This window comes from Mytilus edulis, chromosome 5, assembly GCF_963676685.1.
Source record: "Mytilus edulis chromosome 5, xbMytEdul2.2, whole genome shotgun sequence".
Lineage (NCBI taxonomy): Eukaryota > Metazoa > Mollusca > Bivalvia > Mytilida > Mytilidae > Mytilus > Mytilus edulis.
The window spans coordinates 10616575-10632248 of record NC_092348.1 but is presented as its reverse complement, the minus strand read 5'-3'; the positions used below and the strand labels follow the sequence as shown (position 1 = coordinate 10632248).

Below are 15674 nucleotides of genomic sequence, written 5' to 3'. Positions count from 1 at the left end.
CACCTGTCACATCAATCCCCCACACACTTGCTATTAGTGGATTAAAACATGAAAAAATAAATATGGAAGGGGTTGGGTATAAAAATAAAATTGGCAAGTAACACACTGTCCACACAAAGGACGATAAATGTATACTCGGACCAGATGAACATTCATTATATAAATCGACAATAACCTGACAACGTTCATTTTAAAGACATTTTCCCTTTAGGTGCATTGTACAGTGATAGAACAGGAACACTACTTATTTTTCTATTTTTAAAGTATCAAATGAGTATAATTGGTTCTTTTAATCCTACTTTCAAGCTGATAAAAATAAGAAGATATGGTATGATTGCCATTGAGACAACTATCCAACAAAGTGTAAATGAAGTGAATGTATCTTACTCAAATACATGTAGGCGTTACGAGTTGTTCTCTTACTTAAACAGGATACTTTTGTCTCCGCTGAACCATATTGTTGTTGAATCGGGTCAACATGCAATAATAGATGTGTACCGACTTTCGATATCCTATTTATTAATATATTTTAAAAAAAAAGGAAAATTATGCAGCAATCATAGATTTTACATCACATCTACATATTAAAATGTATTTGATATCTCCCCATATAGTTTTGGAGATATTTCTAGGACATCAAACAAAATGAAATTAAATTCCTTTGATCATTTTTTGTAGTGTAATTTTTTAATTCTGTTAAAATGGCAGATATATAAATTAACCAATAAATGTAAATGATAAAGTATTTGCAGCATTTAATATTTTGTTCCAATCGTTACATTTTCGATTTCTACAAACAGATCCTTATCAATTTATTTGCTTTTACGACCGAATCTTTTATGACTTCGGGACTGTACATGATATCACACCTGATGACTGTAGCACAACTGGAAAATGCATGTTAAAAGAAGAAGAAGTTGGAGCCGAATTTAAAGAGGTCAAAGTGGGTTGGTATTCTGATTAGTGTACATTGTTCATTATACATTTAATTACCGTGGACGAGGGAGATATGAAGATTTGTTCACCATTCAAGATAAGCCCTCGTGAAATATGATTTTTCGAGGGTGAACAAATCTTCATATCTCTCAAAGCTAAGGGAAATGAATGTTTTATTCCACTGTCAATGCTTTGTTTACTTTCAAAATATAAGATATTAATTTACATTCGTTTGTTTTCTTATCCGCTTGATTGAATAACTAAACACGGCATAAACATTGATAACCAATACGGATCAAAAGTAAATGATTAGTCTTTTTATTTTATTTAAACGGTGGAATAAATCTAAACACGGTAATGACTTTACTAACGCTATTTAAAAACAAACCTCCTCATACCGGTATTTGCATTAACCGCGCGTAACTTCATACTACGAGGTCCCGATCTACAGAGGGGAATATGATACTCAAAGGTAAATATGAAGTTTTGTTCGACGACACGTGTGATAGTTTCAACCAATCAAATGATGATTTCACTATCGAAATCAACATATTATTTACCATTAAATTATATGCTATACCTTTTAGAACATTATATATCTAACGCTTTGTCGCAACAGTCAGCAAACTTACACATGTCTCACTTAAATTGTTCTGTGCCAGGGAACATTATGAACAAAAATCAGGTATTTTGTGCGTATAAAGCTTACTTTTGAACAATATCAAATAGCGTAAGAATATACAAAAACAAGGTACAATATTGTCAATTATTATAAATATTCCTTAATACCGTTTTACATAATCATATAATAATATGATGTTCATTTTAACAGCTTGCAAAGAACCGATGCACCCTGGGAAATGTTACAACGATAAAGATGAGTGGTTGGCTGGTTGTTCATTAAAGCGTTGCATCAAACATCCAGATGGAACTTTTGAAGAAAAAACAATCGAACGTAAATATTTGGCTTATATCATTGTAATTTGTGTCAGCACTCGTAATAACTTGACATTTTTTCACAAGTTTGTTGTCACAGTTTGTTCAACTACAACATATTTATATTGGAAGTGTTAAATTTACACAGTTTGAAATTATAATTTGCAAGCGATAGCTATTATTTGCATTCATCTCTTAAGGATAAATTTTATACGGAATACTGTCAAATGAAAAAGTTCTTAAGAAGTCTTTGATCATCATGGTATAAGTACAAGCGAAAAAAATAACTAAATTATATAATTGACATATAGGAGCCGAAGACACAAAAATGAAAACTTCTAATTCATTCGTTTGAATTAACTCCACGATAATATAATAGAGAACAAATTATGAAATTATATGAAATGACAACAGTTGACAAAACACATCATTTTTCAACAACAAGAACATCACAAAAAACTGGAGTTTCCATTAATCGTAATGTCTTGTTAAGAATATACCCGGTGCTGATAAAATAATAATAAAACAAACAAGTAGAGTTTGACATAAAACGTCACCTCAGTACCAGAATCAATGACAATAGACAATTGTAATTTTGAAAATATTAATTTCCCCTACATTGCTAGCAATATACCAACTACACTTGCATATGGGATATTCATTTTCAAACTCATTCAGTATTCAAGAGCTTTTATCTTCTGCCCAGACTTGTAAGACGTCACCAGTGTCTGAGCACAAAGTTGATGTACTAGTGGTATGTTAAAATACGTTTTATTAAAAGGTTAATCGGAAGATACCAAGACCTTGTTGATAAATATTCCGTATCAACTTTACAAATAATACAAGACAACTTCACAAATAATAATAGAATTATAGATTCTAGGTATTTACTTTGTTTATCATCTTGGTAACGTGTTAAAGTGTTCATTGTTGCCATTTTTGATTGTCTGCTGTATTCCGATTTTTGACATTTTTTTCCTATTGTATCTGTTGTTCACCAATCGTTGTCAATATAAAGGAATTGTATGCGACTGTCATACAAGTGAAAGATTTACCTGGCTATAAAACCAGGTTTATTTTACTTTTCTACATAAGAAAGTGTTATCGAATCATTTTGTGTGTTTGGGATTTTGGTTTTGCATTTTGCTAGGGGATTTTCCGTTTGAAGTTTTTTTTTCTCGGACTTGTTGGATGTTAAGTAATTCTACATTTTGTCTCACTCGATTTATTTATAGTGGTATTGTTTGGGTTTGAAATAGCTTTCATTAAAATGTCATCGCGAGTATTGTTAGGTCGGCACATTTTTGTTAACACTATTTGTATAGTGATTTTCTAAACCGTTCGATGCATCTAATCTCATTAAGTTTGAAGATTTACTCAGATTGCTTTTATTTTCATTGTTTTCTGCCTTTTACCATAACTCACGATACATTTATTGAACCTTTGTTCCCTTTTTTACATTGATCAGTTTGCTTATTGTTCTTGCTTATTTTTATTACGCTGATGATCTACTGTTATTCACTAAAAATATCAACATCTCAGTAACCCGTGCCTTGGCAATGACATGATATCTATTAAAAGTATCAACTTCTCAGTAATCCATGCCTTGGCAATGACATGATATCTATTAAAAGTATCAACTTCTCAGTAACCCGTGCCTTGACAATGACATGATATCTATTAAAAGTATCAACTTCTCAGTAATCCGTGCCTTGGCAATGACATGATATCTATTAAAAGTATCAACTTCTCAGTAACCCGTGCCTTGGCAATGACATGATATCTATTAAAAGTATCAACTTCTCAGTAACCCGTGCCTTGGCAATGACATGATATCTATTAAAAATATCAACATCTCAGTAACCCGTGCTTTGGCACTGACATGATATCTATTAAAAGTATCAACATCTCAGTAATCCGTACTTTGCCACTGACAAGATTTCTATTCAAAGTACCAACATCTCAGTAACCCGTGCCTTGGCAATGACATGATATCTATTAAAAGTATCAACATCTCAGTAATCCGTACTTTGGCACTGACAAGATTTCTATTCAAAGTATCAATATCTCAGTAATCCGTGCTTTGGCAAGGACATGATATCTATTAAAAGTATCAACATCTCAGTAATCCGTGCCTTGGCAATGACATGATATCTTTTAAAAGTATCAACATCTCAGTAATCCGTGCCTTGGCAATGACATGATATCTTTTAAAAGTATCAACATCTCAGTAATCCGTACTTTGGCACTGACAAGATTTCTATTCAAAGTATCAACATCTCAGTAATCCGTGCTTTGGTACTGACATAATATCTATTAAAAGTATCAACATCTCAGTAATCCGTGCTTTGGCACTGACATGATATCTATTAAAAGTATCAACATCTCAGTAATCCGTGATTTGGCACTGACATGATATCTATTAAAAGTATTGACTTTCTTGAAATCTTCGTTGATACATTTTGAAATTATTCAGAAATTAAAAGTCCAACTATTTAAGTCAGAGTTAACATTATGGGCATGTTTCTTTTTATTATATATGGCACATTTTGTGTCGTGAAGACACTCGTATATTCAATCTTGGGTTTTAACTGTTTATTTTAGGTTACGAATGAAGGTTGATCCAGAATGCCATTTAATTATGCGTTTCCGTCCAACATAACTTTTTATCATTACGAATATATCAGAAGGATGCAGCTAACTGAAACCATTCAATATACATGTACATTACTATTTGCTCTTTGGTCGGGTTAATATCTCTTTGACATATTCCTCGTTTCCATTCCTAATTTTTCTTTGTTTTAATTGTCAAATGTTTGTAAATTGCTGTATAATCAAACAAGTTATAATATTGAGAATTGAAATGGGGAATGTGTCAAAGAGACAACAACCCGACCATAGAACAGACAACAGCGTTTTCAATGTGATAAATCAATATATGCATGAGGCTTGATTATCTTTAGCAGATGTTTTCTTTTACAGAAATTCCAGAAGGTGATCCTGTCGTTAAGGTATTAAATGACGGGTGTCAATTTTCCAGCTGCAAGTCAATTGTACCAGGTACTTATACATGCATAACTTACAAAACTATGATTGGTTTGTAAAAACTAAGGATTGTCTTATCCTAGGCATAGATTACCTTAGCCGTATTTGGCACAACTTTTGGGAATTTTAGGTCCTCAATGCTCTTCAACTTCGTACTTGTTTGATATAAATATTTTGATCTAGCGTTACTGACGAAACTCGCGACTGGCGTTTAAGATTATAATACTGGTACCTTTGATAACTATTTTCCTCTTTTTTAGCCCGTTTGACGCGTCTGTTTTTCACGGCTATGGTTTAGATTTAAAGTTTGAAAGTAAAGAAACAAAACTCTAATTTCCTTTGCTCTTATTAATGAACTATTTTCATTTTGTATCGATTACACGAAAAGACACCCTTCTATTTTTAGTATAGTCGCACGTTATTTTTGTCGGATAACAATCCTCCCTTTTTGTGTTTTTTTTTTATCTTTTGGTATCATCAAACGTATTGCTTTTCCACGTCGTTAATATCAAGTTAAACTATTTTAAGCAATGCTATTTTCTTATTAGGTTGTTATTACAAACGAGAAAAGAAATGCTACCCTGTAGGAACGAACAAACGTGTTGGATGTAGCAGAATCGAATGCAGGCTTGATGCAACAGGAAAGAAAGCCTCGTTCGTGGGAACTACGACACGTAAGTCGGTATTTAAAGTAATTTTCTCCTCATATTTTTTTCGAATGCGTACAATTTTACTTTTATTATTTATAAAACAGCCGAGTTTCATTGCATGTATTACGTATAATGTAAAGTGTCAATGAAATCCGCTATTTGAATTTTTTATAGTTTTGCTCTGATTTATACATTATACATCCCTACGTATTGTTAAAAATAAACGGAACAAAAATGTATTCCATGTCATGCTACTCATTTACTCCAATCGTACTTCAAAATATCAGAAAACAGAAAAAGGGGAAAAACAGTGGTCAAATATAAAGCAATTTATCAGAAAGTATATCCAAAATGTGTGATGAACCAATGGATTGATGGACAAGGTGATTGCAATTGGTATTGCTTCTGGAGTGTGGGTTCAATTCAAAAACATAATAATGGGAAGACGTTCATAAAACAATATCACGAATACATGCATACAATAGAAACGCCTAGCACACCGTAAAGGAAGGGAAAGTCCACCAAAATAATGTCTTCATTATCTTTATTCTCGTAAAGTTAATGCATTTCATCGGTACAGAGATGCCTGTTGCTTAATAATATATTTATAATTCTGTAGAATGTCGGTCATTTGGGAAGTGTGTTGATGTCGGAGCAATATGGTTCAATAAAAAAAGATGTATCGATCAGAAATGTACTAAAACTGTTGACAAGTTTGGAACGGAGTTACACCGTGTAGAAAGAACACGAGGTAACTTAACTAGTTTTATAAAATTATAGAAATAACTAAATATACTCAATGTTTCTCATCTATGTTAAACTGATTTGCACTTGATCATGTCGTCTTCCTTCAAGAAGGTCCAATATACATATCTGCCATTAGAACACTGGATTATATCGTTTTATTTTAGATCTGCTTTTGTTTTTCGTGGTTTGTAAATCATTAATTTGAAAAATGAAACAAAAATCTTTATCAGACCGCAAAGCATTCATATTATGAAACAATTACAAAAGGCTTTTTTACCTCAGGAATAGGTTACCTTAGCTGTATTTGGCAAAACTGTTAGGATATTTTTGTCCTCAATGCTCTTCAACTTCATTTGGCCTTTTAACATTAATTTATTCGAGTGTCACTGATAAGTATTTTGAAGACAAAACGCGCGTCTGATTCAAATAAAAAAAATCCTGTTATCTATGATGAGCTTATTTACATATTAATTTTTACTTTAAGTGATAATCCGATGAGGACCGGAACTACTTTCCTGTTCAAACACCTGAATTCAAACCCCAATCTTTGACTGGACTCATGCTGCTAAATCTATTTAATTTTAACTGCCATGAAGACGGTTGTTTGTCTTTTGTGGTTACCCGTTTGACATGATGTTATTTGTTTTTATCTCATGATGTTTGTTATTGCTCTAGATAAGCACTTTCATTTTTTTTAAAATGAGCTTTGAATTTTTCACAAAATTGAAGAATCATGTATGTTCTGTTTACATTATTATCACCGACCTTTCGAGACCCTCATGTTTAGTCAAGGTGGTTGAAATCCCCATATTAGTACATTATTATTGATTTAACTGAAAGCACAGAAATGAATTTGGATTTACAGAATTTATATTTTTTATATTTCACATGCATTTAAGATATAAAATTGGCATTTGGTTTGATGACTTTTTTCTAAACAAAACATTTAACTAGAATTCATTTTGACGATATCGTATTTAACGATTATATTTCAAAAATAATTTACTCAAGTTTAGCAATAGGTAATATGGCACAACAGCAATTCTCGCTCAAGATTATTATAAAATTTTAGCCACTAATTATAACTACCGTATATTTATCACAAGGTTGTAGATTGTATGGCAAATGTAACGCAGCAGGGCATACGATCCAGGTAAACCCTTGTTCAGAAGCCGTCTGTACCAAAACTGGTCGTTGGGTTTATAGTAAAAGAGGTAAGTAGTATAAGAATCGAGACAGAAAAAGGCTAAAAAAATAAAAAGTGTTTTAAAAGATATCATTTATTTTACTGACAAAAAGAGGGAAAGGAAATATCTTTTCATATTTAAAATAAATTCAAACCTCATTAATAATTAATAAACGCTGCTTTGAGATATTTTTGTCGTAGATATGCGAGGTTGCTTTGTGGTGTTTTTTTCAACAGCTGAAACCAAAATGGTAGTTTGCCACAGTCATTAACATTGTTTTGTATTTCAAAGATAATAAAAAAAAGCACTGTTTGGTAGTGTTCAATACAAAAGGTTTCACCACGTACCATTTTGCTGTGATGTCTGTAGGATGGTAATTGGTAGAAGGTAAAATCACAAAAAAAATGCACTCCGAGGAAAATTCAAAACGGAATATCTCTAATCAAATGGCAAAATCAAAAGCTGAAACACATCAAACGAGTCTTATTCTTGACTTGGTACAGGCATGTTCTTATGTCAAAAATGGTGGATTGAAACTGGTTTTATAGCTAGCTAAACACCTCACTTGCATGACAGTCGAATCAAATTCCATTATATTGACAACGATGCTTGAACAAAACAAACAGACATAATAGGTAAAATTGTAATATCAAAATACTGCAGTCAACATTGTGTTATAATCTAAAACACTTAAGAGCTTAAGAAATATGTAACAAAGGAGCACAACATGGCGTATAGCCCAAGCAAATTACCAAAAGTGAAAGACAAAAATACACATATTTACTATAGTACAATAACACAATGACGGGATATATAAGTATAGAGCCAAGTCATATATGTAACAAAGAAACATAAAAAGACATATAGACAAAGCACAAAGCAAAAATGAAAAACAAGCAACAAAGAAGCTTTAAAATAACAGATATTATTGAAATTCTTAATGGTCTACTCAAATGCCGAAAATATTGTCTTACCATACCATCTCTGAAAAAAGTACAAAAAAGCATGCAGTAATGACATTTTTTTCAATGATTTCAAGATGTATATACATATATAGAACATGTAAGCCATTTATGGTTGCCTCGGTTGTCACACAGAGAAAATATGTCGATGGATAGCAATACGTATTGATAGCTGGTAACCAGATTTGGTTTGTCCATAATTTAGGTGTTGATCTACTTAATTGTACTCAAAATATTCAAATGTCAAATTGCACACGGGACAGAGAAACCGAAAATCAAATTAATATAGTTTTAACACTTGATGTTAATAAAGTGGACGTCTCTCTTTTGTAAGATAAATTACTTTGACCATCTGTTGACACCCTAGCTATCGACCGGAAAGGAGAGTCGTTTAGAAATTTGTTCATATATTTTAAATATTATTTATTTGATGTTACGTTTAAAAAAAAACAGACAAAAGTAATAAAAACTTAGATAGTTGTCTTCAAAATATAAATTAGTTATAATGTATAAATATAAAGACAACAACATTAAAACATTATAGATTCATAATTTTAAGATCAAAATAGTTACAGAAAAAAGACACAATTTTTCAAGTAAATCACAGCCCTAAGATATCGTTCAAATTTACGTAACTATGTAGACAAAACGCGCATTCTGGCTTATCATGTTTAAAAAAATGAGTTATATAAAAGATCAAAAAGTTTTATTGAGTAACACGAAAAAATCCTTTATTAAGAACGTCTTTTAATTTAAAGTTGAATTAGGTTAGTAACACATTCAAAAACATTATTCAAGTGTTTGTGTAAAAAAAGGTATTCAAAGACACAATAAAAAAGAGGAACGAAAGATATCAAAGGGACAGTCAAACTCATAAATCTAAAACAAACTGACAACGCCATGGCTAAAAATTAAAAGGACAAACAAACAACAGCACACACGACACAACATAGAAAACTAAAGAATAAACAACACGAACCCCATAAAAAAAAGGGGTGATCTCAGGTGCTCCGGAAGGGTAAGCAGATCCTGCTCCACATGTGGCACCCGTCGTGTTGCTTATGTGATAACAAATCCGGTAAATAGTCTAATTCGGTAGGTCACATTCATGAAAGGGAAGGGGATTGTAGTTACGACGTAAGGAACATATCCGATATCATTTGTGAAACGGTAGTTCCATCACGGTCAACCAACTCGTGATGGCGTCCGTACAATTTACGAAGGGATGATTTCAACTTCACCATTTGGAACTCTTGGTTTAATAGCTTCCTTGTGAGCAGCAACCCTCTATCAAGAAAATCATGATAGGAAATGCAAGCACGGGAATATCGTATCAGTTGGGAGATATATACCCCGTATTTAGGTGCTGCTGGAATGTTGCCACTTAGAAATGGGAAGTTCACAATTGGAAAGCTGAAATCATCTCTTTTGTCGTAAAGTTTTGATTTCAACCGACCCTCATTGTCAATTTCTAGATGTAAGTCAAGATATGAGGCCGACTTAACTGTATCTGTAGTATCCTTTATCTCTAGCTCGATTGGATAGATGCGTTCCACATAGTCATCAAATTTTGAATTATTTAGTTAAAGAACATCATCTATGTAGCGAAAAGTAGAGTTAAAGGATATTGCTAACTTCTTACCTTTCTTCCTAAGAAGTTCCTGCAAGAAGGCAGCCTCATAATAATAAAGAAACAAGTCGGCAAGTAGAGGGGCACAGTTTGTTCCCATTGGAATGTTGACACGTCCTCCGATCATAACAAATATGTTGTCAATCAAGAATTCAAGCATCTTAATAATATCAGTTTCAGATAATTTTTTGTTCGAATCAGAGTGATCCTTTACAAAGTAGGATTTATCCCTCCCTAAGACAAGATACTTGTATCTACGTTGGCCATTCTTTTTTACGAAGCAAAGCAATACCAACTCTTTCAATTTGTCTTTTAGTTTGGAATGTGGAATACTAGTGTAAAGAGTAGAAAAGTCAAATGTTTTAATACTGTTACACGATGAAAGAGAGTTAGATTGTATGTCCTCTAAAAGATCTTTGGAATTTTTAAGTATCCACATTTGATTCACGCCCCCTCTAGAATAGGCAGTTTTACAATAACTTTATAGCCCGTCTTTGATTGCTGATAAAATAGATGTTAATAATTTCGAAAGAGGTTTTGTGGAGCACTTGGAAGACCCAGCAATATACAGTTGTTTGTAAGGACACTTATGTAGTTTAGGTATCCAATATAGTGATGGGAGATCCAGTTCTTCATCTTGGGTTGAAATTCCAAAGGAACACAGAACAGACCTATGATTATCTAGGATTTCCTCTTTGGTAAGTGTCGTGAGGGTATATGTTGAGTTTCCAAGTGAATTGTCAATACCTAATTCGTTTATCAAGCAGTAAATGTAATGAGTTTTACACACAAAAACGATGTTGTTTAGGGCTTTATCTGCGGGAACAACAACATATTTGTCATGGAGGTAGGATAGGTGCTTTGCAACATTTGGGTCTTTAAAGATTGACGTAGCATGGGCATTGATAGACCCATTCAGTTTCTTATTTCTGATTTGTATCAAAGACCTCACTGCCTTAATCTATTCGAAAAGAGTGCCTACGTCTTCCTTCTCGTGCTTAGCCCATTGCCTGGCATAATCCTCAACTGAGTCCATCAAAATTTGAAAGTTGTATTTCCAATTGTTGAGGTCACCGGTGATAACGTGGCCAGCAGGATTATATGTGAATTGAGAACAAGCACAAGTGCAATCAGGAGGTTTAGACTTGAAGTCGTCAATATCGAGATCCTGCAAAACGTGTTTGTAATTGAAAATTTTAGTTGCAATAGGTTTGGTATAGGTATAAGAAATGATTGGTACAGACTGGTCTTTGAAATAAGGAGGTATTTTCGATTGAACTAATTTAGGATGAAGGATATTGCCGAAGTTGACGCCATCGATACCTTTGTTGGCAAAGGACAGATTAAGGAAAGATCTTTTCTCTTTTTCATCTTTGCCAATGCGAACTGGCTTGAAAAGTGAAAGTTATATGAAGTAGGAAAGTTTAACCTAAACCGTTAATAATTTATATAATTGAATGTATCACATACGTAATTTAGCTTTTAACATTTTATTTGAATACTTAAATAATGTGGTATGAGTCGTTTCTGGACGGTTTTGCATTGATAACATTTGTTTAGTATGAAATTCCTCAAATTAAAGATTGAATGTATATTTCTACTTGATTCCTCAGTTCATCCAATAGCTTTATTTTTTTCTGAAAGCATATGTTTGGACTTTCTTACATACAAAATGGTATAAAATCGAATATTATACCCAGAAACGTTTGATACAGGAGATTTATAAGTCTTTGCAAATATTTAGAAGCTTATCCATGATAAGAATTGTATCAAAAAACCGAAGTTTTCTCAAATATCTAACAAATGCTTCCAGTCTGTTTAAAAATTAAAATTTAAAAATTGATGAATTAAAACAATGACTGACCAAAGATACAAAATAGAAATAGAATATCAAAATATGCTTATTGCTTATGTTCTTTAACGTTTTTTAAGCTTACTGGGTTCTTATGTGTCTTTAAACTGATAATTTAAATGTAATTGTGATTGTTGGACATTCAAAAACCCTGTCGAACATGTCCAACAAACGCACAAATAACTTCATCTTAATTCAGACTTTGACGGAAAGATAACGATTGAAATCAAACGTTTTCAGCATACTCTCACTTAAAAGTGTCGATAGAAAGTTCTCTTTCTTGTGCCGTTGGCTTAAATATGAATGGAAAGTTTTTGACGTAAAAATGAACAATCAATTAAATCACCTTTTGAAAAGAAAACCTCTAAGTTAGTCGATATGCTGGAGTTTTCAAGGTGACAACACGAGCCAAACTTGTTTATTTGAAGCAAGCAGCATGATATATAAATATATCACAAAAAAGGTCAAAGCAAACCTACACAATATAGTGATAAAGTTATACAAGTCATCACTGTAAATTAATTCGAATTCTTTTGCACCAAACATATTAGGTCTTCGGATATTAATAGAAACATTTCTACTCATGAAGACTTTCAGTTGACCACAAGTTGTTCTCAATTATTTACTGTGACATTAACGCCACAGCTCTTTATATCCATTCTCGTTACTGAAATTATAGGTTGTTATATTGATGGTCAGTGCAAAGAGCATCTTGTAGAATGGAAAAATTCTGAATGTGACACGGAAAAGTGCTTTGTGACAATTAGTAACAGATATGGACCAAAATTGCAGATAAGACACGTTAAGTCAGGTAAGGCAAATGATCGATCTTCCTTCTAATGCTTACTACTGATATTATTAATCAAAAAACAAAGTGTCTTAAATTTTAGAGCATCATGGGTCCTTGCTGGTATATACACTGAAAAGATTCCATCAACATTAACATGTGTAAAAGTAAACTGCTGGATTTTTACTTTGAAAAATTTAACACACAGATTGATTCCTGGTGATTCTTTTTTTTTTAATTAAACAGTATGGTCTGACATTGTACAGCGATTTGTTTTACCTGTGTTTTTTATTTTTTTTTATTTTAAACATATTTTATTCATTAAGATATGAAAAGGATTGACCAACAGGCACAGCCTATAAAAGCTCTCTCCATATTACATGTTCAAGGTATAATTCAATTATAACAACTGTATTAAAATAATGCAATATACATGTAGTGGAACATGCATGCTACTTATGAGCACACACGAGCAAATATATGTTTACAGTGTTACTTACTAAATGCAGAGTATATTTAAGTATATAGGCAATTACTCATCATGTATTCAAGAACCTTGAAACATGCAAATATCTTTTATAAGTCATTATAAATATATATATATGGCTTGAAAGAGACACTAAGCTTGCTTAGTGGATTAAATGAATTAATGTTTAAGTGGAGGGAAAAAAATAAAAAATAAAACTAAATGAAACAAAAAATAAGTTAGTTTCAAACAAAACGTTGAGTTTCACTGATATATTTATGAAGATTTAAAAATAGCAATATTCATATCATATGAAAATAATCTGTTTCCAAAAAGTAATAATTCAATATTTATATCAACATTATCAGCAATGGAGTTAATTGAATCAAGAAGGATCTGTCTTACATCATTGTACTTAGGGCAAATGAAAAAGAAATGTTTGTTATCCTCAACAGGGTGATTACAGTTTGCACAAAAAGTGTTCTCGGATAAGAATTGATTAAACAGATCGGATTTTAGGTTGCTAGCTTATTTCTGAGTTGACAATGACTTATATTAAGTTTCCTTATCCCATAGTTGAAGGGTTTAAATATATCATCAGTCCTATAAAACTTTTCCAGTCTACTTCTAAATATACCCAAACTAGGGGATTTTTGTAAACTCAAAGGAAGACTATTCCAAAGTCTTATAGTGGGAGGAATGAAACTATTGAAATAAGAGCTAGTTCTAGCAAGAGGCGGATGCATTATTTGTATGATTCCGTTGTTAAAATTTCACATGACCTGATGTTGTCTTTTAAACAAAGTGAGATTGCTACATCACTGTGTGAATAAATAGGAATCTAGGGTAAATGTAAGAATGACACAAACAAATTCATAGGGTCAACACATTTCTTCAATCAAAGGCATAAGTTTATACAAGATACCAATACTAAGTGTATATTTATCTAACAACTAAATAGTCGACACCAGGATTGGTGAACTGTTTTTTTTTCTATCAAGAGTATTACCAGTTCAATAATCATATCCCGTTTTGACATGGAAAAAAACATTGACGGTACCATTTGCAATTAAGTCGTTACAATCTCTTTTTGTTTTATCTAAGGCATAACGAATCATAGGAAGATTTGGCTCTACATTTCAGATTTTTTGGTTTGCAATGCTATTTCAACTTTGTCATTTGTTTGGTAATCATATTATTTGAATTTGAGGATCCCTGATGAATCGCTTGCATTGTATATTATAAATCAGCTGGGAATTGTGTATTGAACCGGTTCAGATGAAATAAAAGGATGCAATTCAATAAAATACAAACTTTCAAAGATGAGTTTTTGGGTGATTTTTTTTATCTCACTATTTAGATTATAAAACGTTATGCTTGTAAAGAAAATATTCTTCCTTAAATTAAGGTTGTAAAGATTCCAAAGGAACCTGTCGTGACGTGAAGGAGACATGGGATGAACCATCAATGGATATCGATGGCACTTGTCCTAGTTCTTTTAAGGCTGTGGCAAAATGCAGGTGGTATCAGATGGTAGTAACTTATCAAAGTAAATGTAAGAATCTTTTATTTATTTTGAATAATAGAATATTCCAAAAATTGCATTACTATATGAAGACGTCTTATGAATTACTTGATAGAAATAAAACCATAAGTTAAGTTTCACAATCTCCAACACAATAATGAAAGGTCCGGGCCATCATTTCGAAATCGAACAAAGGAATTCAAGATTTATAGGATTTTAAAAGTCTTTCAACACCTATTTGAAGAAAATGTTCAATGGTATTCAGTTTCAATGCCATCAACCCTTATATTGTATAATATAATTGTAATATGTTTAGCTGTTCATCGGTTTACTAATGTCGCCTTAATATCTGACAACCAGCTTTTTCAATCGAATGTCAAAGCTGTGAGTTCGATCCTTACAAAGGGATATAAGTTCTATATAGTAAAAGAGTTTTTTTAACCAAACTTCATGCAATTTTACGATTTCAGGAAGAGTAAAAAATCCGAAAATATAACAGCATCTGTAATGTATCCTTAAAAATGTTAGCAGAACGGAAGTCGTAATATTTTGGCGCTAACCTTAAGATAAGGTTTGATCGAGTGCAACATTGGTTCAAAGTTATACCTAGCAAGGGTAATATTGATAATGCCTTTAAAACCTCAATAATTAACATAGTATAACCATATCTACGAATCCATCAATACAATGTTGACTTAGAAGGTTTATGTTGATGGCACAAAATTATGATCTTTAATCAATTAATGGTGTTAATGTACTGACAACTTGTTTTTTTTTTCTTCAAAAAAATACAAAAAGAGCTTTATATTCAATTGGTTTCGGTGTATAGTAGTATTCCACATATATTTATAAACATAAAAAACTTTTTTTGCAGGTTTAAATGACGAGGGGAGTAGCAGAAAATAATAAAGCCGAGGCAAAACATAAAGAGCAATAAATTCATATGCCATA

At 32.1% G+C, this 15674-nt stretch overlaps 1 protein-coding gene across 1 annotated transcript in view; it reads left to right on the top strand.

Moving 5' to 3' along the window:
* Positions 1-15674, top strand: part of LOC139522939 (uncharacterized) — a 27815-nt gene extending 12141 nt beyond the window's left edge. Inside the window, exons 3-11 of the mRNA XM_071316609.1 lie at positions 801-947; positions 1769-1891; positions 4855-4932; positions 5466-5591; positions 6187-6318; positions 7421-7528; positions 12625-12756; positions 14607-14753; positions 15598-15674. Coding sequence (XP_071172710.1) covers positions 801-947; positions 1769-1891; positions 4855-4932; positions 5466-5591; positions 6187-6318; positions 7421-7528; positions 12625-12756; positions 14607-14753; positions 15598-15629 — 1025 coding nt within the window. The 3' untranslated portion in view covers positions 15630-15674. The remainder of the gene's footprint in view (positions 1-800; positions 948-1768; positions 1892-4854; positions 4933-5465; positions 5592-6186; positions 6319-7420; positions 7529-12624; positions 12757-14606; positions 14754-15597) is intronic.